Source organism: Theropithecus gelada, chromosome 1, assembly GCF_003255815.1.
Source record: "Theropithecus gelada isolate Dixy chromosome 1, Tgel_1.0, whole genome shotgun sequence".
Lineage (NCBI taxonomy): Eukaryota > Metazoa > Chordata > Mammalia > Primates > Cercopithecidae > Theropithecus > Theropithecus gelada.
In genome coordinates this window covers 78,992,750-79,017,020 of record NC_037668.1, presented here as the reverse complement: position 1 = coordinate 79,017,020, position 24,271 = coordinate 78,992,750, and the positions used below count along the sequence as shown (strand labels likewise).

Here is a 24,271-nt window from a genome sequence, read left to right as displayed (position 1 = left end):
TGATTTTTTTTTTTTTTTAAGATGGGGTTTCACTGTCTCGTCCAGGCTGGAATGCAGTGGTGCAATCACGGGCTCATGGCAGCCTCAACCTCCTATGCTTAAGCTGATCCTCCCACCTCAGCCTCCCAAGTGGCTAGAACCATAGGCATGTGCCTCCACACTCAGCTAATTTTTTTTGGAGGTGTAAAGATGGAGTCTGTCTGTGTTGCCAAGGCTAGTCTTTAACTCTTGGGCTTAAGTGATCCTGCTGTTTTGGCCTCCCAAAGTACGAGGGTTATAGACATGAGCCACCATCCCTGGCCTTATCTCTTCTTAATATCACTGTACACGTCTGTTGAACATAGCAAAACTTCAGTAGAGTTCTTCCCATTTCTCTAGTTTTCTAGAGGAAAATTTATTTCCTTTAAATATTTGTGTTCTCTTCTCCATTTCTCCTTACTGAGATACAATAATTTACTTTGGGTGAGTCTGATCACTGATTCCTTTGAATTGGATGGGGCTAACCTATCAAAAGTCTGAGCTCAGAAATAATGCAACTAGAGCAGAAATCAATAAAACAGAAAACAACAAAGAAAATCAATAAAACAAGTATATAGTTCTTTGAAAATATTAATAAAATTGATCAAACTCTAGCCAGAACAATTAGGGGGGAAAAAGGGAGAAAACACAAATAAATAAGTGAGCAAGAGAATATCACTACAGGTACCAGATACATTAAATAAGTAATAAAGGAATATCATGAACAACTTTATGCCAATAATTAGACAACTTAGATGAAGTGGAAAATCCCTTGAAAGGCACAAATTACCAAAACTCATTCAAGGAGAGATAGTAACATGAATAGCCCTAGGTCTACCAAAGAATTTGCATTCATGGCTAAAAACTGTTCCATAAAGGACACTCTAGATGACTAGTGAATTATACCAACCATGTGGAGAATAAATGATACCAGATCCACACAATTGAAAAAGGCAAAAATCCACAGATGCAAAGAGCCAAACAAATCACAACCAACATTAAACATAAATAAAGCAATCTAAATCTAAGATACACATTAGAAAAACTGAACAAAAATGAACTATAATTAGACTGCTAGTATTATTTCAGTGGCAACGATGAAAGCCAGAAGGCATATTTTCCCTCTACTAAAAGAAAAGGAGTGTCAGCCTAGAATCCATTGAAAGAAGGAGAATAAAAAAGGTCATTTTCAGATGACCAAAACCAAGTGAGTTTGGAAACAAAAGATACTTGCTAAAATAAATTCTGAAGGATGTAATTTGCACAAAAAGAAAAGTCATCCCAGAATAACAGTTTTGATGTTGAAGGCATGAAAGACAATGAAAGTGATCAAGTTGTTGGTAAATCTAAGTAAACATTGACTGTATGGTACCTGTATGTAGAAGAGCGCGTTACTGCTGCTAATTATTTGCCATTCTCAGTGAGCTAATTATACTTTTTTTGTATCACTGACATCAAGCTTGACTAAGAAATTTACTTTGGCCAATAAAATATGAGCAGAAGTGACTAGATAGAAGCTTTAAGGGCCAACACTGTGGTTCCACATCTCTCTTCTGTCACAAGGAAAGGATGTTCTAGGATGGAGACTATCCCTTCAGCTTGGATACCAGAATGAAAAGAACATGCCAAATAGAGCCAGTGCTGACCCACAGATGATATGTAATGTGAGAAATAAACCTTTGTTGTTATAACACACCAAGAGTTTGGGTTTGTGTGTTACTGAAGTGTTACTGAGAAAAATACAAGAATGATGATAATGGTTTGTACAAGTTTTAAAAAAATAATGAAAATCTAAGACGACAATAGCAACTCTAGGGGGCACCATTTATATTGTATTTCACCCAAATAATTATCCTTGTCACACAACACTGTGAAATAATAGATTTAATAGTTAAATATTTTCCTGCAAGGGCAGTTTAAATCCAAGACTATTTGAGCCTAACAGACATTCAAAAACAAATAGTTACTCTTTTACAAACTATTCAGAGTATAGAAAAAGAAGAAACCCTCCCCAATCATTTTATGAGCCTAGCATAACCTTGCTACAAAGGTCTGACAGCACAATATAGGAAAGAAGATTTGGCCAGCTGCAGTAACTCATGTCTATAATTCCAGTGCTTTGGGGAGGCCAAGGTGGGAGGGTTATTTGAGGCCAAGCGTTTGAGACCAGCTTAGCCAACATGGTGAAAGCCCGTCTCTACTAAAAATACAAAAATTAGCCAGGTGTGGTGGTGAGCACCTGCAATTCCAGCTATTCGGGAGGCTGAGGTGGGAGTATCTCTTGAGCCCAGGAGTTCGAGGTTATAGTGAGCTATAATCATACCATTCCACGGTAACCTGGTTGGCAACAGTGAGTCTCTGTCTCTGGGAAAAAAAGGAAAAAAAAAAAAAAAAAGAAAGAAAGGAAATTTGAGGCTGATTTCATTCATTTACAGACATGTAAAAAAGTAAGTAAAATATTATCAAATCAAATCATCCACATGTAAAAGAAAAGACATCATGGCCTGAGCGCAGTGGATCATGCCTGTAATCCCAGCACTTTGGGAGGCCGAGACAGGTGGACCACTTGAGGTCAGGAGTTCGAGATCAGCCTGGCCAACATGGTGAAACCCCATCTCTGCTAAAAATACAAAAATTAGCTGGGCATGGGGGCGCACACCTGTAATCCCAGCTGCTTGGGAGGCTGGGACAGGAGACTTGTTTGAACCTGGGAGGAGGAGGTTGCAGTGAGCCGAGATTGCACCACTGCCTGGGCGATAGAGCAAGACTCTGTCTTAAAAAAATAAAATTCTGGGCCGGCATGGTAGCTTATGCCTGTAATCCCAGCACTTTGGGAGGTGGAGGCAGGCGGATTGTGAAGTCAGGAGATTGAAAGCATCCTAGCTAATATGGTGAAACCCCATCTCTACCAACAATACAAAAAATTAGCCGGGCGTGATGACGGGCGCCTGTAGTCCCAGCTACTCGGGAGGCTGAGGCAGGAGACTGGCATGAACCCGGGAGGCAGAGCTTGCAGTGAGCCGAGATCGCAGCACTGCACTCCAGCCTAGGTGACAGAGTGAGACTCCGTCTCAAACAAACAAACTCTGAAGATGAATGGTGATGATGGTTGCACAACGTGAATGCACTTAATGCCACTGAATTGTACACTTCAAAATGGTTAAAATAGTAAATTTTGTTATGTGTATTTTATTACAATTTTTAAAATAAAAATAAGTAATGTACAAATATAAATAAGATTTCTTTTTGATTTAAATATATATATTTTTTAACTTTTAGGTTCAGGGGTACATGTGCAGGTTTGTTACACATGACCTGTGTCATGGAGGGTTTGTTGTACAGATTATTTCATCACCCAGGTATTAAGCCTAGTACCCATTAGTTATTTCGTCCTGATTCTCTCCCTTCTCCCACCCTCCACCTTCTTATAGGCCCCAGTGTGTGTTGTTCCCCTCTATGTGTCCATGTGTTTTCAACATTTGGCTCTCACATATAAATGAGAACATGCAGTATTTGGTTTTCTGTTCCTGCATTAGTTTGCTGAAGATAATGACCTCCAGTTCCATCCATGTTCCTGCAATGGGTATGATCTCATTCTTTTTTATTCCATAATGTATATGTACCATATCTTCTTTATCCAGTCTACTACTGATGGGCATTTAGGTTGATTCCATGTCTTTGCTATAGTGAATAATGCTGCAGTGAACATACACATGCATGTGTCTTTATAATCAAACAATTTATATTCCTTTGGGTAATAGCCAGTAATGGGATTGCGGGGTCAAATGGTATTTCTGTTTTTAAGAATTGAGGAATTGCCACACTGTCTTCCACAATGATTGAACTCATTTGCACTCTCATAACAGTGTGTAAGAATTCCTTTTTCTCTGTAGCATCACCAGCATGTTTTAAAATTTTTTTGTTATTTTTTATTTTTTTGAGACAGAGTCTCTGTCGCCCAGGCTGGAGTGCAGTGGCATGATCTCAGCTCACTGCAACCACTGCCTCTTGGGTTCAAGTGATTATCCTGCCTCAGCCTCCCAAGTAGCTGGAATTACATGAGTGTACCACCACACCCAGCTAAGTTTTGTATTTTTTAGTAGAGACGGTGTTTCGTCTTGTTGGCCAGGCTGGTCTCTAACTCCTGACCTCAAGTGATCCACCTGCCTCAGCCTCCCAAAGTGCTGGGATTACAGGCATGAGCCACCATGTCTAGCCTTGACTTTTTAGTAATAGCCATTTTGACTGGTGAGATGGTATCTCATTGTGGTTTTGATTTGCATTTCTCTAATAATCAGTGATATTGAGCTTTTTTTCAAATGATTCTTGGCCACAGGTATGTCTTCTTTTGAAAAGTGTCTGTTCATGTTATTTGCTCACTTTTTAATGGGGTTGCTTGTTTTTTTCTTGTAAATTTGTTTAAGTTCCGGATAGATGCTGGATATTAGACCATTGTCAGATGCATGGTTTGCAAACATTTTCTCCCATTTATAGGTTGTCTGTTCACTCTGTTGATAATTTCCTTTGCTGTGAATAAGCTCTTTGGTTCAATTAGATACCATTTGTCAATTTTTGCTTTTGTTGCAATTGCTATTGGCATCTTCATCATGAAATCTTTGCCCATTTCTATGTCCAGAATGGTATTGCCTAGGTGGTCTTCCAGGGTTTTTACACATTTGGGTTTTATTTACATTTAAGTCTTTAATCCATCTTGAGTTAATTTTTGTATATGGTATAAGGAAGGGGTCCAGTTTCAGTCTTCTGCATGTGGCTAGCCAGTTATCCCAGCACCATTTGTTGAATAGAGAATCCTTCCCCCATTGCTTGTTTTTGTCAGGTTTGTCAAAGATCAGATCATTGTAGGTGTGTGGCCTTACTTCTGGGTTCTGGGTTCTGTGTCCTGTTCCATTGGTCTATGTGTCTGTTTTTGTACCAGTACCATGCTGTTTTGGTTACTGTAACTCTACAGTATAGTTTGAAGTGGAGTAGTGTGATGCTTCCAGCTTTGTTCTTTTTGCTTAGGATTTCCTTGGCTACTCAGGCTCTTTTTTGTTCCAGTGAGCTCAGATCACGCCACTGCACTCCAGCCTGGGTGACAGAGCAAGACTCCATCTCAAAAAAAAATCAAAATCAAAATAGAAATAATAAAATAAAATGGTTTTTTTTCTAGTTTTATGAAGAATGTCAGTGGTAGTTTAATAGGAATAGCATTGAATCTATAAATTGTTTTGGGCAGTATGGCCATTTAAACAATATTGATTCTTCCTATCCATGAGCATGGAAGGTTTTTCCATTTGCTTGTGTCATCTCTGATTTCTTTGAGCAGTGTTTTGTAGTTCTTCTTATAGAGTTATTTCACCTCTCTGATTAGCTGTATTCATAGGTATTTTATATGTTTTGTGGCAATTGTGAATGGGATTGCATTCCTGATTTGGTTCTCAACTTGACTGTTGTTGGTGTATAGGAATGTTGGTAATTTTTCCACATTGATATTGTATCCTGAGACTTTGCCAAAGTTGTTTATCAGCTTAAGGAGCTTTTGGGCTGAGACAATGGGATTTTCCAGATAGTGGATCATGTCATCTGCAAATAGGGATAGTTTGACTTCCTCTCTTCCTATTTGGATGCCCCTTATTTCTTTTTCTTGCCTGATTGCCCTAGCCAGGACTTCCTGTACTATGTTGAGTAGGAGTGGTGAGAGAGGGCATTCTTGTCTTGTGCCTGTTTTCAAGGGGAATGCTTCCAGCTTCTGCCCATTCAGTATGATGCTGGGTATGGGTTTGTCATAGATGGGTCTCATTATTTTGAGGTATGTTCCTTCAATACCTAGTTTATTAAGACTTTTTAACATGAAGTTGTGCTGAATTTTATTGAAAGGCTTTTCTGCATCTATTGAGATAATCATGTTTTGTTTTGTTTTGTTTTGTTTTGTTTTTGACAGAGTTTCACTCTCGTTGCCCAGGCTGGAGTGCAATGGTGTGATCTCGGCTCACCACAACCTCCGCCTCCCAGGTTCAAGTGATTCTCCTGCCTCAGCCTCCCGAGTAGCTGGGATTACAGGCATATGCCACCATGCCTGGCTAATTTTGTATTTTTAGTAGAGATGTGGTTTCTCCATGTTGGTCAGGCTGGTCTTGAACTCCCAACCTCAGGTTATCTGCCCTCCTTGGCCTCCCAAAGTGTTGAGATTACAGGTGTCAGCCACTGTGCCCAGTCCAATCATGTGGTTTTTTTCTTTAGTTCTGTTTATATGATGAATCACATTTATTGATTTATGTTGACCCAACCTTGCATCCCAGGAATAAAGCCCACTTGATCACAGTGAATAAATTTTCTCATGTGCTGCTGGATTTGGTTTGCCAGTATTTTGTTGAGGATTTTTGCATCAGTGTTCATCAAAGATATAGGCCTGAAGTTTTCTTTTTGTTTTGTGTCTCTGCCAGGTTTTGGCATCAAGATGATGCTGGCCTCATAGAATAAGTTAGGGAGGAGTCCCTCCTCCTTAATTTTTTGGAATAGTTTTAAAAGGAATGGTACTAGCTCTTCTTTGCACATCTGGGAGAATTCAGCTATGAATCCATCTGGTCCTGGATTTTTTTCTGGTTGGTAGCCTGTTTATCACTGACTGAATCTCACAACTTATTATTGGTGTGTTCAGTGATTAAATTTCTTCTTGGTTGTCTTAGGAAGGTGTATGTATCCAGGAATTTATCCATTTCTTCTAGATTTTCTAGTTATGTGCATAGAGGTGTCCATAATATTCTCTGATGGTTATTTGTATTTCTATGGGTCACTGGTAATACCCCCCTTGTCATTTATGGTTGTATTTATTTGAACAATCTCTTTTCTTCTCTACTAGTCTAGCTAGCAGACTATTTTATTATTTTTTTCAGAAAACCAACTCCTGGATTCATTGATCTTTTGAATTGTGTGTGTGTGTGTGTGTGTGTGTGTGTGTGTGTGTCTCATTCTCTTTCAGTTCAGCTCTGATTTTGGTTCTTTCTTGTCTTCTGCTAGCTTTGGGATTTGTTTGCTCTTGGTTCTCTAGTTCTTTTAGTTTGATGTTAGGTTAACTTCATATTTTTCTAACTTGCTGATGTGGGCATTTAGTGCTATAAGTTTCCCTTTTAATACTGCCTTAGCTATGTCCCAGAGATTCTGGTATGTTGCACCTTTGATCTCATTAGTTTCAAAGAACTCCTTGATTTCTGCCTTAATTTCATTGTTTACCCAAAAGACATTCAGGAGCAGTTTATTTAATTTCCATGTAATTATACAGTTTTGAGTGAATTTCTTAGTCTGTTTCTAATTTGATTGTGTTTTGGTCTGAGAGATAGACTGTTAGGATTTCTGTTCTTTTGCATTTGCTGAGGAGTGTTCTACTTTTTTTTTTTTCTTTTCTTTTCTTTTTTTTTTTTTTTGACAGAGTCTTGCTGTGTCATCCAGGCTGGAGTGCAGTGGTGCCATCTCAGCTCACTGCAACCTCTGACTCCCAGGTTCAAGTGATTCTTCTGCCTCAACCTCCTGAGTAGATGGGATTATAGGCACATGCCACCATGCCTGGCTAATTTCTGTATTTTTAGTAGAGACATGTATTTTCACCATGTTGGCCAGGCTGGTCTCAAACTGTCTGCTTTGGCCTCCCAAAGTGCTAGGATTACAGGCATGAGTGACTGTACCCAGCCAGAGTGTTTTACTTCTGATTATGTAATTGATTTTAGAATACGTGCCATGTGGCAATGAGAACAATGTATATTCTGTTGTTTTTGGGTGAAGAGTTCTGCAGATGTCTATCAAGTCCATTTGATTCAGTGCTGAGTTCAGGTCCTGAATGTCTTTGCTAATTTTCTGTCTCATTGATCTGTCAAATATTGTTAGTAGGGTGTAAAACTCTCCCACTACTATTGCGTGGGAGTCTAAGTCTCTTTGAAGGTGTGTCTAAGAACTTGCTTTATGAATCTGGATGCTCTTGTGTTGGGTGCATAGGTATTTAGAATAGTTAGATCTTCTTGTTAAATTGAACCCTTTACTATTAAGTAATGCCTTTCTTTGTCTTTTTTAAACATTTGCTGGTTTGAAGTCTGTTTTGTCTGAAACTAGGATTACAACCCCTGCTTTTTCTGTTTTCCATTTGCTTGGTAGATTTTTCATCATTCTTTTATTTTGAGCCTATGTGTATCGTTGCATGTGAGATAGGTCTCTTGAAGACAGCATATCAATGGGTCTTGCTTCTTTTTTTTTTTTTTTTTTCCAGCTTGCTACTGTGTCTTCTAATTAAGACATGTAACCCAGTTGCATTCAAGGTTAATATTGATATGTGTGGATTTGTCCTGTCATCACTATGTTAACTGGTTATTTTGCAGACTTGCTTACGTGGTTGCTTTATAGTGTCACTGGTCTGTATACTTCAGTGTTTTTGTAGTAGCTGGTAAGGGTCTTTCCTTTCCATATTTGGTGCTTCCTCCAGGAGTGTTTATAAGGCAGATATGGTGGTAACAAATTCTCTCAGAATTTGCTTGTCTGAAAAGGATCTTATTTCTCCTTTGCTCATGAAGCTTAATTTGGCCAGATATGAAATTCTGGGTTGGAATTTCTTGTCTTTGAGAATGCTGAATATTGGCTCCCAATCTCTTCTGACTTGTAGGGTTTCTTTTGAGAGGTCTGCAGTTAGTCTGATGGGCTTCCCTTTGTAGGTGGCCTGACCTTTCTCTCTAGCTGCCTTTAACATTTTCTTTCATTTCGACCTTGGAGAATTCAATGATTATGTGTCTCGGGGATAATATTCTTGTGAAGTATCTTACTGGAGTTCTCTGTATTTCCCTGAAAGAGATGGATTATATCCTGAAATATATTTTCCACACTGGTTCCATTCTCCCCATCTCTTTTGGGGATACCAATGAATCATAAATTAGGTCTCTTTACATAATCCCATATTTCTCAGAAGTTTTATTCATTCTTTTTTCTCTATTCTTGTTGACTAATTTCAGAAAGCCCATCTTCAAGCTCTGAGATTCTTTCCTCTGCTTAGTCTATTCTGCTATTAATACTTGTGATTGCATTATGAAATTCATGTAGTGTGTTTTTCAGCTCTATCAGGTTTGTGAGGTTCTTCTCTATATTGGCTATTTTGTCTGTCAGCTCCTGCATCATTTTATCATGACTTTTAGCTTCCTTGCACTGGGTTTCAATGCACTTCTGTAGCTCAGTAATCTTCATTACTATTCATATTCTGAATTCTATTTCTGTCATCTCAGCCATCTCAGCCTGGTTCAGAACCTTTGCTGAAGAGGTGATATGGTCATTTGGAGGAAAGAAGGCTCTCTGGCTTTTTGAATTATCAGGGTTTTTGCACTGTGGGTTTATGTACCATCAATCTCTGAGGTTGCTGACCTGTGGATGTATTCTTTTTCCCCTTCTCCTATTTGATGACCTTGAGGGTTTGATTGTGGTATAAGGTAGATTCAACTAACTGGCTTCATTTCTGGAATATTTTAAGGGGCCAATCCTCAGCTCCCAATTCCTAGACTGTGTGCTCTAACTCTAAGGGACTTGTACTGGGCCCCGACTTTGCTCTCTGGCTCAAGGTTGGGAATTCACTTTGCTAGGGGAACCGAGGTGCTCTTGGACCACTGGTCATTACACTCCAATGGGTGGTGTCAACCAAAGCATTTAGTAGTGTGGCAGCAGTGAGATCATTTCTATAAACTAGCCAGAAAATGACTATTTCTACAGGACAGCAATCCATGGCCAATCATTGTTTATTTTAGGTTTAAAAGTAGAAAGTTGTAAAAGACCATTGCTCTTACTCTAATGACACAAGCAATATGGATAAGCTTAACTATCTTTTTAAAAAATTTTTTCTTCCTTCCTTTCTCTCTCTTTCTCACTCTTTCTTTTTGCTAGAGATGATGTCTTGCTTTGTTGTCTAGGCTGGTCTCAGACTCCTGCGCTCAAATGATCTTCCCGCCTCAGCTTCTCACAGTGCTAGGATTACAGGTGTGAGCCACCAAGTCTGGCCAATAATCATCTTTTAAAAATAAAACAAAAAGCTAAACTCCAGAAAGTGACAAACCCTTCATAAGAGAGAAGACATCTACAGTAGCTCTTACCACTGACTAAAATGGAGAAAGGAGGAGGAGGAGGAACTGGCATAAATGAGAGAAGAATTGCAAAAGCAATTCACAGATGCAAAGCAAAGCAATTCAATGTGTTTACTTTTTCAACAAATAATACTGGAACAATTAGACATGGGTACTGCCAAAAATGAACCTTGACCTAAACCTCACACCTTATTCAAAACAATTAATGGTTGGACTTGGTGGCTCACACCTGTAATCCCAGCATTTTGGGAGGCCAAGGTGGGCAGATCACCTGAGGTCAGGAGTTTGAGACCAGCCTGACCAACATGGAGAAAGCCCTATCTCTACTAAAAATACAAAATTAGCCAGGCATGGTGGTGCATGCCTATAATCCCAGCTACTCAGGAGGCTGAGGCAGGAGAATCACTTGAACCTGGGAGGCGGAGGTTACAGTGAGCCAAGATAGCACCATTGCACTCCAGCCTGGGCGAGAAGAGTAAAACTCTGTTTCAAAAAAGAAAAAAAAATTAACTAAAAATGGACTAAACATAGAAATGTAAGATGTAAAACTATGATAGTCAAAATAATCTTGAAAAAGAACAAAACTGGAAGGCTCACACTTCCTGATATTAAAATTTACTACAAAGCTACAATAATCAAGACAGTATGATATTGGTATGAGACATATAAATCAATGACATAGAACTGAGAGTCCGGAAATAAACACTCACACTTGCAGTCAACTGATTTTCGATAAGTGTGCTAAGACAATGGAATGGGGAAAAAAGACTTTTCTCCAAATGGTGTTGGGACAATGAGATATCCATTGCAAGTGAATGAAGTTGGACACATATATCATACATGAAAACATGTATTTTTAAATGACTAAAATAATATAGATAGTATCAAATGCTGGCAAGGATGCTTAGAAACTGCATTCCTTGGAGCGTAGTGGCACATGTCTATAGTGTTAGCTACTCAGGGGACTGAAGTGGGAGGATCACTTGAGCCCAGGAGTGAAGAGTCTAGCCTGGGCAACATAGCAAGGCCCTTGTCTCTTTAAAAAAAAAGGAAAAAAGAAACTGGATCTCTCATACATTATTGTTGGAAATGTAAAATGGGACAGTTATTTTGGAATAAAGGCTGACAGTTTCTTAAAAAATTAAGTGCATAGTGGTTTTTGTCTTTAGTTCTGTTTATATGATGAATAACATTTATTGATTTGTATAGGGTGAACCAACCTTGCATCCCAGGAATAAAGCCTACTTAATTGTGGTAAATAAACTTTCTCATGTGCTTCTGGATTTGGTTTGCCAGTATTTTGTTGAGGATTTTTGCATCAATGTTCATCAAAGATATAGGCCTGAAGTTTTCTTTTTGTTTTGTGTCTCTGCCAGGTTCTGGGTCTCACCATACGACCCAGAAACTGCATTCCTGGGCATTTATTCTAGAGAAATGAAAACTTATCTCTACAGAAAAACCTGTACATGAATGTTTGTGGCACCTTTATTTGCCAGCTCCAAACTGGAAATATCTCAAATATCCCTCAATGCATAAATGATTAAACTCTGTGGTTTAATCATTAGCATAACACACAATGTTACACTACTCAGTCATGAAAAAGAACCAACTATTGATGCAGCAACTTGGAGAGATCATATGGATATTATTACGAACTGAATGTATGTGTCAGCTCAAAATTCATACACTGAAATCTTAACCCCCAGTGTGATGATATTAGGAGTTGGAGCCTTTGGGAAGTAATTAAGACATGAGGACTTGGACTCTCATGAATGGAATTCGTGCCTTTATAAGAAGAGATGTGAAAGTGTGCTCTTACTCTCCCTGCTCCCTGCCATATGGAGACACAGCAAGAAAAAGGCCATCTTCAAACCAGGAAGAGGGTCTTCACCAGAACCGGATCTTTCAGCTCTTGATCTTGGACTTCTCAGCCTCCAAAACTGAGGGAATTAAATGTTGTTTAAGCCACCCAATCTATGTTATTTTTGCTATAGCAGCCTGAAATGAATAAGACAGGTATTAAACTGGGTCTCTTGGGGTATGGTGGCACATGTTTGCAGTCCTAGCTACTCAGGAGGCTGAGGTGGAAGGATCCCTTGAGTCCATGAGTTCAAGGTTACAGTGACCTATGATTGTGCCACTGCACAATCTCAAAAGAAAAGCCAAAAGTCAAAAGACCACATGCTACACGACTCTATTTATATAACATTCTGGAAATGATAAAATTATAGAGATGGGCAACAGATTACTGGTTGCCAGGAGCTAGGGAAAGGGAGGAAGAGAGTGAGTATAAAGAGTACCAGGGACTGGGTGCAGTGGCTCACACTCAATCCCAGTGCTCTAGGAGGCTGAAGAGGATCGCTTGAGGCCAGGAGTTTGAGACCCCATCTTTACAAAAAATTTAAAAATTTTGCTGTGTGGCCAGGCACAGTGGCTTACACCTATAATCCCAGCACTTTGGGAGGCTGAGGCAGGCGGATCGACTGAGGTCAGGAGTTTGAGACCAGCCTGGCCAACATGGTGAAACCCCGCCTCTACTAAAAATGCAAAAATTAGCCAGGTGTGGTGGTAGGCTCCTGTAATCCCAGCTACTCGAGAGGCTGAGGCAAGAGAATCACTTGAACTGGGAAAGCAGATGTTGCAGTGAGCCAAGATCGTGCCACTGCACTCAAGCCTGGGTGACAGAGCCAGACTCCATCTCAAAAAAAAAAAAAAGCAAACAAAACAAAATCAACATTCCAATTTAAAAAGTGGGTAAAAGACTGAAACAAGCAGGTCATATATACAAATATATTCAGCTAGCCAACAAGCTCACCGTCTTTAGTCATCAGGGAAATATAAATTAAAAGTGATTTTATTTTATTTTAATTTAATTTTTTGAGACGAAGTCTTGCTCTGTCACCCAGGCTGGAGTGCAGCGGCGTAGTCTCTGCTCGCTGCAACCTCTGCCTCCCAAATTCAAGGAATTCTCCTGCCTCAGCCTCCCAAGTAGCTGGGATTACAGGCAAGCACCACCACACTCAGATAATTTTGTTTTGTTTTGTTTTGTTTTCAGTAGAGATGGGAGTTTGCCATACCAGCCAGGCTGATCTTGAATTCCTGACCTCAGGTGATCTGCCCACCTCGGCCTCCCAAAGTGCAGGGATTACAGGAGTGAGCCACTGTGCCTGGCCTAAAAGCGCATTTAAATGCCATTTTATACCCACTAAAATAGCTAAAATTAAAAACACTAATGACAACACCATTTGTTGGCAAGTACATGGAACAACTGAAACTCTCACTTATTGCTGGTAGGAGTGAAATAAGTTACAATCACTTTGGAAACCTGCTCAGCAGTTTCTTATAAAGTTACATATATGTCACCCCAAGCCTTGACAATTCCATGTTCAGGTACTTTCCCATGAAAAATCAAAGTATAGGCTGGGCATGGTGGCTCACGCTTGTAATTTCAGCACTTCGGGAGGCCAAGGCGGGCGGATCACTGGAGGTCAAGAGTTCTAGTCCATTCTGGCCAACATGGTGAAACCTGATCTTTACTAAAAATACAAAAAATTAGCTGGGCGTGGTGGCATGCACCTGTAGTCCCAGCTACTTGGGAGGCTGAGGCAGGAGAATCGCTTGAACCCGGGAGGTGGAGGTTGCAGTGAGCTGAGATCATGCAACTACATTCCAGCCTGGGTGACTGAGTAAAACTCTGTCTCAAAAAATAAAAAAAGAAAGAAAGAAAGAAAAATGGCCCAGGCGCTATGGCTCACGCCTGTAATCCCATCACTTTGAGAGGCCAAGGGAAGCAGATCACGAGGTCAGGAGATTGAGACCATCCTGGCTAACACAGTGAAACCCTGTCTCTACTAAAAATACAAAAAATTAGCCGGGCGCAGTGGCGGGTGCCTGTAGTCCCAGCTACTGAGGAGGCTGAGGCAGGAAAATGGCGTGAACCCGGGAGCTTGCAGTGAGCTGAGATCAGGTCAATGCACTCCAGCCTGGGCGACAGAGCGAGGCTCCGTCTCAATACAAAATAATAATAATAATAAAAGAAATGAAAATATATGTTCACTAAAAGTATGTGGTTGTTTAGAGTAGCCTTATTTATAGTAGTCAAAAACTAAAAACAACCCAATATCCATCAACAAGAGAATGCATAAAATGTTCTTATAATGAACTACTACTTATCAATAGAAAGAACAAAGTTCTAACACACACAATAACATGGGTGAACCCCAAAACTTTTATTAAGTGAGAGTAGTCAGACAGAAAAGATATAATTTAATTTATATGTAATTTTGGAACAGATAAAAACTAAGCATTGTCAGAAATCAGAAAGTTGCTGGGTGCAGTGGCTCATGCCTGTAATCCCAGCACTTTGGGAGGCCGAGGCGGGTGGATCACCTGAGGTTAGGTCGTCGAGACCAGCCTGGCCAACATGGTGAAACCCTGTCTCTATTAAAAATACAAAATTAGCTGGGTTTGGTGACATGTGTCTGTAGTCCTAGCTACTCTGGAGGCTGAGGCAGGAGAATCGCTTGAACCCAGGAGGCGGAAGTTGCAGTGAGCTGAGATGGCGCCACTGCACTCCAGCCTGGGCGACAAGAGAGAAACTCCATCTCAAAAAAAAACAGACAAAAAATCAGAAAGCTGATACCTGGGATGGGTAGAGGAATTGACTGGAAAGGAGACAAGAGAGAATTTTCTTAGATGATAAAAATGTTCTGTAGTTTGTTTTAGGTGTTGGTTGAATGTATACACAGTTGTCAATGTTCATTAAGTGGAGTATCTAAATTCTTTGCATTCTATTATAGGTAATTAATCTCAAAATATTTTAAAAATTGTATCAATAAAATATTTTTAAAATCACATTAATTTCACTTTAGTGGCATTCTTCTACAAAATCCATAACCCAAGTTATAAATAATGAAAAAAAATTAAACAAACCCCAATTAAGGGACATTTTACAAACATGATCAGCACTCCTCAAAACTGTAAAGGTCAGATTAAACAAGAAAGATGGAGATACAGTCACAGAGCAGAGGAAATTAAAGAGACAAAGGCAATGTAGGATCCTGGATTAGGTCCTGAAATAGCAAAAGTACACTCATGTAAAAGCTGGTGAAATCTAAATAACATCTGTAGTTTAGTTAATAATAATGTACCAGTGTTGGTTTCTTAGTTTTGACAAATGTACTATGATAACTTAAGATTTTAGCACTGGAGGAAAACTGGGTGAAGGGTATAGGAAAATTTTATATTATCTTTATGACTTCTCTATAAATCATAGATTATTCTAAAATTAAAAGTTTACTTAAAATCATTTCACAAAAGCACAAGTATAAAAATATTTCAGTAATAGGAGTTGGGTGCAGTGGCTCACACCTGTAATCAGCACATTGGGAGACTGAGGCAGGAGGCTCACTTGAGCCCAGGAGTTCGAGATTAGCCTGGGCAACACAGCAAGACTCTATCTCTACAATTTTTTTTTTTTTTAAAGTGGACATAGTGGTGTATATCTATAGCTCCAGCTACTCAGGAGGCTGAGGTGGGAGGATCCTTTGAGTCCAGGAGTTCAAGATTACAGTGACCTGTGATTGTGCCACTGCACTCCAGCCTGGGCAACAGAGCAAGACCTTGTCTCAAAAAAATTCCAGTAATAAAAACTAACAATGTAATCATAGAACCAGTTAACTCCAGTTAAACTTTGTCAGTAGCAATTGTAACAAAATAATGAGTTTCTCAGTTGCAGTGGGCTCAGGTTGCAAGTCACACTTGAGCATACCTAGATGAACCAATCATGCCTGATATGTGACCCAGAGGTGATTAGAATGGAAAGTTAACCACGTGCAGAATCTAAGTAACTTGAGTTGAGGAACAGGGGCCCAATTAAGAAGTGAAGGGGTGTCCTATTTTTGTTTTTTGATTTTAGAGCTGAGGTCTCGCTATGTTGTCCAGGCTGGTCTTGAACTCCTGAGCTCAAGCGATCCACCCACCTCAGCATCCCAAAGTGCTGGGATTACAAGTATGAGCCACTGCATCTAGCTCCTGTTTTGCTGAAGTACAAATTTAAAACCCAAGGACCTGGCACCTCCTCTTTGGGACCCAATCAGATCAAGCCTTGTTGCATTTTTCTATCTCCTTCATAGTTACTGTCTGCCTTTCAGATCTGCTCCCAGCCCCAGCTTAGTGTGGCATATTTGAGCATTGCCTTCTAACTCCTTGCCCAGTTGACCTTGCAATGAAGCTTTTTTTTTTCTCAAAAGCTGGTGCCATAGTATTGGCTTCTATGCATGTCAGACAGAATGCCCATAGATTGGTAACAAAATAAGATGTACAAGGCTTCTATAAAGTTAATTATAAGCTAGTCATGGTGACTCATCCCTATAATCCAGCACTATGCCCCCTTTATAACTTAGGATAGGTTCACAAGGCCCTTCAAGAATACAGAAATAAAGTATTGTCTCCTCCTGGAAGACTTAGTCTTACTAAAAACTTAAAACTAAAAACCCTACTGCTATTAAACTTCAAGGGAATCACTACCTGGATATATGTCCAGGATTAAGCCTGTCTCTTATAAGTCCTCACAAGCCTAAGAGGAGGATACCAGACTGATGTTTGTAACCCCCTAAAGGACTGAAAACTATTATTTCACAAATGCATAAATAGATAATGTGATGCCATGGGTGGGCATAGGAGCATTAATTTTTCTCTTCCTTCTAATTTCTTTTCTTGTTTAACGTCCTAGTAAAGTTTATACTTTCTAGATTCCACATAAAGATGATGCTGGCACAAGGCTTCCAACCCATCCCATCTTTTGACCTGGAAAATAAAAACACCTTACTGTTGGGCCCCTTGGATAAGGTATCCAGAGATTTTTACTCCTCCAATGCTAGGCAGGGCCTATACCCATAAAACGAGCAAGAAGCAGTTACAGAAGATGGGCCTCTGCCCTTCCACAGGCCCTTTAAGATTAAGGAAGAGTAATCTCTGAGGTGGGATGAGGTTAGGAAACTGGCAGGACTTGTTTTCTGGTCACAATACTACTGACCAAAACAGGATCTTGTCCAGACAGAATAAAGTGAAGAAACCCATAGGAACCAGCAGATGGTGACAAAAGCCATCCCTAGCTGCCTTCATTGCTCATTAACATAAGATTCTACGACCAGTGCCATGGCAGTGACCCAGAAGTTATCACCACTTTCCATGGCGATGACTCAGATATTAGTGCCCCTTTCCTAGAAAGTTCTAAGTAATCCATTTTTCCATTTGCATTGATCCATCCCTTATTTTGCATGTAATTGAATGTGGGTTTACTGAGTATAATCACAGTTGATAAGAGCCCATAGGTTGCTGTCTCTGGATGTGCTGCCTATGAATTAGCCCTGCTCTGCAAAGAGCAGTAATGTTCAACAAAAGTTTGCTGTCCAACACCACCAGTTTGCCCTTGAATTCTTTCCTGGCTTCCTCCTAGGCTAAGCCCCAGTTTTGAGGCGGCTGCCCTGCAACAAAAACACACCTTAAGAATAGTGCAAAGAGGCCAGGTACAGAGGCTCATGCCTATAATTCCAGCACTTTGGAAGGCCGAGGTGGGCGGATCACTTGAGGTCAGGAGTTCAAGACCAGGCTGACCAACATGGCAAAACCCCATCTCCACTAAAAATACAAAAATTAGCAGGGCATGGTGGTGGGCACCTATAATCCCAGCTACTCCAGAAGCTGAGGCAGGAGAATCATGTGAACTCTGGAGGCTGGAGTGCAGTTACCTGGGCAACAGAGTGAGATCCGTCTCAAAAAAAAAAAAAAAAAAAGAAAAGAAAAGGAAAGAAAAATTGACTGGACTTGGTGGCTCACACCTGTAAGTAATCCCAGGACTTTGGGATGCCAAGGCAGGTGGATCACCTGAGGTCAGGAGTTCCAGACCAGCCTGGCCAACATGGTGAAACTCTGTCTCAACTAAAAATACAAAAATTAGCTGGGCGTGGTGGCGGGAGCCTGTAATCCCAGATACTTGGGAGGCTGAAGCAGAAGAATTGCATGAACCCAGGAGGCGGAGGTTGCAGTGAGCCAAGATCACACTACTGCATTCCAGCCTGGGAGAAAAGAGTGAAACTCCGTCTCAGAAAAAAAAAAAAAAAAGTGCAAAGAGCAGTAAAAAAATGGATGAAAACATTTAAATTTACATAAGTGAAAGAGGATTAGATATCCCAAATAAATAACTCTTTCAAAGTTTCATAATGAACAGGCAAATAATCTAATAATAAAAGATAACAAACATTTTACATAAGAGGAAACCAAAATGGCCAATACACTTTTGGTTTTTTTTTTCGAGACAGGCTCTTGCTATGTTGGTTAGGCTGGTCTCGAACTCCTGAGCTCAAGGGATCTGCCCGCCTCTGCCTCCCAAAGCGCTAGGATTACAGATGTGAACCACCGCGCCTAGCCCTGATGTACTTTCGAACTTTTGAAAAGACAATCATCTCATTTATTAGCAGAAAAATACAAATTCAAACTGCAGTGAAATACCAAGAGATACAAGCCATGGGCTGGGAAAAAATATTTGCAAAGGACATGTCCGATAAAGGATTATTGCTCTTTATATATATATAATGTGTGTGTGTATATATATATGTGTGTGTATGTGTATAAAATATATATTTTAAACTTGTTATATATAAGTTCTTTATAACTTAAATATACTTATGTTCTTTAAAATTCAGCAATAAGAAAATGAATAACCCAATTAAAAATAAATGAAAGATCTGAACAGCTGTCTCATCAAAGAATATATACAGATAGCAAATAAGCACATGAAAAGAGGTTCAACATCACATGTTACGAGGGAATTGCAAATTAAAATGAGATACCACTACACATCTATTAGAATGGTGAAACTCCAAAACACTGACAACAACAAATGCTGGTGAGAATGTGGAGCAACGGGAACTCTCATACATTGCAGGTGGAAATGCAGACTGATATAGTTTGGGAGAAAAAGAAAAATTGGCATTTTCTTATAGAACTACACACATTTGTACCATAAGATCCATAATTGTGTTCCCTGGTATTTATGCAAATAAGTTGAAAATTTACGTTTATACAAAACCTCCACACATATGTTTATAGTAACTTTATTCATAATTGCCAAAACTTGGAAAAAACGAAAATGTCCTTCCACAGGTGAGTGGATAAATAAACTATGGCATACCCACACAATGGAATATTATTCCGTGCTAAAAAGAAATAGGCTAGGCTATAGTTTCAATGTTTGCCCTTCCAAAACTCATGTTGAAACTACATCCACAATGTGGCAGTATTCAGAAGGTGGGGCCTTTAAGAAGTGATTGGGTCATAAATAGATTAATCCATTAATGGTTTAATGGATTAATAGATTAATGGGTTATCCCAGGAGTGAGACTAGTGGCTTTCTAAGAAGTCAAGAGACTCGAACTAGCACATTCAGCCCCTTCACCATGTGATGCCCTATGCCACCTCAGGACTTTGCAGAAATCCTACCAGCAAGAAGGCTCTCACCAGATGTGCCCCTCCTTGACCTTAGACTTCCAAACTCCAGACTGTAAGAAATACATTTCATTTTTTACAAATTACCCAGTTTCAGGTATTCTGGTATAAGCAACAGAAAACAGACTAAGACAGGCCATCGAGCCATGAAAATACATGGAGAAAGCTTAAATGCACATTGCTAAGTGAAAGCAGCCAATATGAAAAGACTACGTACTGTGTGATTCCAACTACATGACAAATGTGCCTATTCTAGGAAAGGCAAAAACTATGGAAACACTAAAAGGATCAGGGGTTGCCAGGGGTTAGAGTAGAGGGAGGGATAAATCAGAGAAGCACAGAGTACTTTTAGGATAATGGAACTATTCTGTATGATACTAATAAAGACATGATTGTACATTTGTCAAAACCCATAGACTACATAATATCAAAAGTGAACATTATTGTAACCTATGAATTTTGGATTATTATGTATCAATGTGGGTTCATCAATGGTAGCATATGCACCTCTCTGGTGCAGGATGTGGATAGCTGGGGAGGCTGTGCCTGTGGAGGGGGGAAAGAATACAGAGGGACTCTGCACTTTCTGCTCAATTTTGCTGTGAATATACAATGGCTTGAAAAAAATTAGGTATGAAGACTACAGATACCATTACACATCCATTAGATTGTCAAAAATGTAGAAGCCTGAAAATGTCAAGATTGTTGAAAATATGAAGTAATCTGTGCACTTACAGATTGTTTTGGGGGAACGTATATTGACACAGCTACTTTGGAAAACAATTTGAGATTATCTAATAAGGTTGAATATACACTGACCCCATAATGCAGCAATTCTACTCTTAAGTGTAGCCCCTATAAAGATTTCATAGAGGAACAACTTAAAACAACCCCAAACTTAATGTAAATCACAGAAAAGTTGGTATTTTCACACAATGGAATACCAAATAACAGTAAAAGCAATGACCTATGGCTATGTACATCAACTGGATGAATCTCAGAAATGCAATACTGCACAAAAAAGGAAAGATTAGATATGGAGTTCAAAACACATGAAATTTAATAATATATTATTCTGTAACATTTATGGCAAAACTATAGAGAAAAGTAAGGAAATAATTAACTGCAATTACAGGATAGTGGTTCCTTTAGTGGAGGGTGGGAGTTGGAGGTGTGACAGATATATAACACTCAGAATATCTCAAAGGTACTGGTAATATTCTATTTTTATTCTGGGTAGTGAGTACAAAAAATCCATGTATTATTTAAGTTGCCTGTGTATGTGTGTATGTGTATATATATTGTTCTGCATGTATGTCATATTTCACAATAAAAGTTTTTGTTAGAAATCAATCTCTAGTTTTTTATTATATTAAACCTATTTTTGTTATCATTTTATCCTCCTGCCCCATAGAAGTCTGCCTGTAGTAGAAGAGGAAGAAGCCAATACAGAGGCAGGAATTAATAAAAAGAGGGACGATACGAAAGAGTTCTTTCATACTGGAATTGCCTGGCTGAGGTGGACACTACCTTATTCTTTTTATACTACTTTTTTTCTTATTGTAGTTTGAATGAGGTCCCTGTCACTGAATATCAAGGATCCTGAATAACAGCCTTAAGAAAGAAGGAAACTTTGTCATTTGCGACAACCTGGATGAACCTGGAGGACATCACATTAAGTGAAAGAAACCAGGCACAGAAAGACAAATACCCTATGATTTCACTCCTATGTGGAATCGAAAAAAGTTGAACTCGTAGAAGCAGACAGTAGAATGGTGGGCTAGGGTGGCAGGGTACCAGGGACTAGGGGTGGCAGGGTGACAGAGGAGATGTCGGTCAAAGGATACAAAATTTCAGTTAGTTAGGAGGAATAGATTCAAGGAATCTATTGTACAACATGCTGATTATAGTTAATAATGTATTGTAGTGTTGAAAATCACTAAGAGAGTAGATTTTAAGTGTTCTCACCACAAAAAAATGACAAGTATTTGAGGTAACACACGTGTTAATTAACATGATTTAGCCATTCCACAAAGTACACATATTTCAAAACATCATGTTGTACATGATAAATATATGCAATGTTTATCAATTAAAAAATAAATAATTAAAAAGAATCCTGAATAATATTTTGTGTTTACTTGTGCATTATTTCTCTCTCCCACTACACTAAAAATTTCATAAAAGCAGGGGCTACTATCTCCCTTGTTCACCTCCAAATTCCCAGTGGCCTAATACAATGCCTGACATATAAGCACTTCTTACATATTTGTTGAATGAATAATAAACAACCTAATTAAAATTGCATTCATGACACTTGTAGTTGTCTATTTGTGTCTATACATCGTTAAGTATGGTGGTATTATTATATCATTAGTACTTAGCAAAATGCCTAGTACATGATGAGTACTGAATAAATTAATACTAAATGCATACGCAGAAACAATTTTTCTCTGCAGTGCAATCTCTATTGCAAACTGTCCTTCATTCGAAAGTCAGAGGAAATAACCTTTAGAATTAATTCGATGTTTACATCCACCTGCTTAAAATCTTCCAGTAAAAATAATGGTAGAATTGTACGGTGCTCACTACAGGATCAGGCACTATTCTGAGTGCTTTTTCACATAATAATTCCTTTAATCCCACAACAACTCTATGGAAGCGATATTATCTTTATTTTGCAGACGAGGAAACTGAGACACAGAGAAGTTAAGTAACTTGCCTAACATTATACAGCTATTGGTGGTACAGCCAGAATTGAAATCTGTAATCTGGCTCTACAGACAATGCTCTTGACCATATTCCTATAATCCTTCAGTGGTTCTGTGCAGCCTAAGGGGTAAAATCCAAAATCCTTAGGATGCAAATGAAGCTCATCGCAATCTCATCCCCAGCGTCTTTTTCCACCACTCTCATCTGAATCCTAGGCTTCAAACATTATAACACTTTCATTGAATATATTGCTTCCTTTCATAGCCACAAGCCTTTGAACATGAGACTTCCTTTGTTCTCTTTCTTGCTGACAAACTTCTCTTCATTTCTTAAAACCCAGTTGGAAATGTCTTCTCTGTGAAGCCTTCCTCAATTCAGCCTCTTTTGTCTGCACTTCTTCAGCTTTGTGAGCTCTTATCATATGATGTTGTACTTACTTAGTTTATATATTTTTCTTCTCTACTGATTTTGAGCTCATCTAGGGCTGGGTTCATATCTTATTTGTTTATATAGCCTCAGTGGCAAAACTAGTGCTGACGTATATAAAGTACTCAACAAAAGTGTTTGTTTTTGAGACAGGGTCTTGCTCTGTCACCCAGGCTGGAGTGCAGTGGCGCCGTCATAGCTCACCGCAACTTCAAACTCCTGTACTTAAAAGATCCTCCTGCCTCAGCCTCCTGAACAACCAGGACTACAGGCGTGAGCCACTACATCCAACTACTTTTTTATTTTTAAAATTTTTATGGAGATGGGGTCTCGCTATGTTGCGTGGGCTGGTTTCCAGTTCCTGGGCTCAAGCAATCCTCCTGCCTTGGCCTCCCAAAGTTCTGGGATTACAGGCGTGAGCTGCCACAGCCAGCCAACAAATGTTTGATAAATCAATGAACACCGAGTACAACTTGAGTTGAATACTCAAGATATATAGTGAAACTTTGACAATCTATCAGTTTGTCACTATTTATCTATCTACAAAACAAACACTGTTTTGCTTAGCTATTATCGTTTTAGTCTCTGCCTTTTTTACCTTTGTTCATTTAGCATTGTGTTGACATTTACCATATCACACAAAGTTAATTAGGCGTCTGCCTTTCTCACTTGTACTACACATATACCTTGAAGGTAGGTGCCATATCTTACTATCTCCAATAAAGGGGTCCAGAGGAGCTTGGAATATAGTAAAGGCTTAGTACATCCTTGTCAAAGTGAATTTAATTTCAATTAGCTGGTATGGTTAGGCTATCTGAGTATCTCTTATCTCCAGATCGTTTTCCTTTGAAAGCCTGGTAATTTTGCTTTCAGTTTTTCTTATGCCATTTATCTTTATCCCTATAGCAATCCCAGTATGTGGAATGTAGGTTGTTGGGCTAGAGATATGAAGAAACAATCGTAGAAGGTGATACATTTTCGTTTAGCTTTTCAGTTTTCCTATAGTATAAACTCTAACTAGTTTTCCCTCAAATTAAGAAATAACAGAGGATTCTCTGTCCTTCAGATTTTAAGACAGCAATGCTAATAACATGGTATCAAAAGAAATTATTTGAAAAGATTGCTATAAAATATTACACCCTACCTGTAATTGGAATCTCCCAGTATGAAAATTTCGAGAAATAAAAACACAGTGAGAATGAGATTTAATCTTTGCTGTTGATGGTCTTTGCCTGCATCTCTCATCAATTGCTTTAAATTTGGAATTTTGAAATATTTCTCTGAAAAATATTTTATAAAGAATATTATTAAACCTGAACTAGATTATAAAACAATTAAAATCATTATTTCCATTATTTATACATAAAGCTTTAAAATCAGAATAAATACATTATAGCATATTTATTTTTAAAAGCACAAGTCAATTTACATACTCCCTACTCATATGTTAGATTTCATTAAATCTATTTTATTCATAGAATATAAATTAAACCACTTATTTTATTCAT

At 38.9% G+C, this 24,271-nt stretch overlaps 1 protein-coding gene across 1 annotated transcript in view; it reads right to left on the bottom strand.

Moving 5' to 3' along the window:
- The window catches only part of C1H1orf185 (chromosome 1 C1orf185 homolog), a 47,730-nt gene that overhangs the window by 6,451 nt on the left and 17,008 nt on the right, over nt 1-24,271 (bottom strand). Inside the window, exon 3 of the mRNA XM_025368781.1 lies at nt 23,908-24,043. Within this exon, the coding sequence (XP_025224566.1) occupies nt 23,908-24,043 (136 nt within the window). The remainder of the gene's footprint in view (nt 1-23,907; nt 24,044-24,271) is intronic.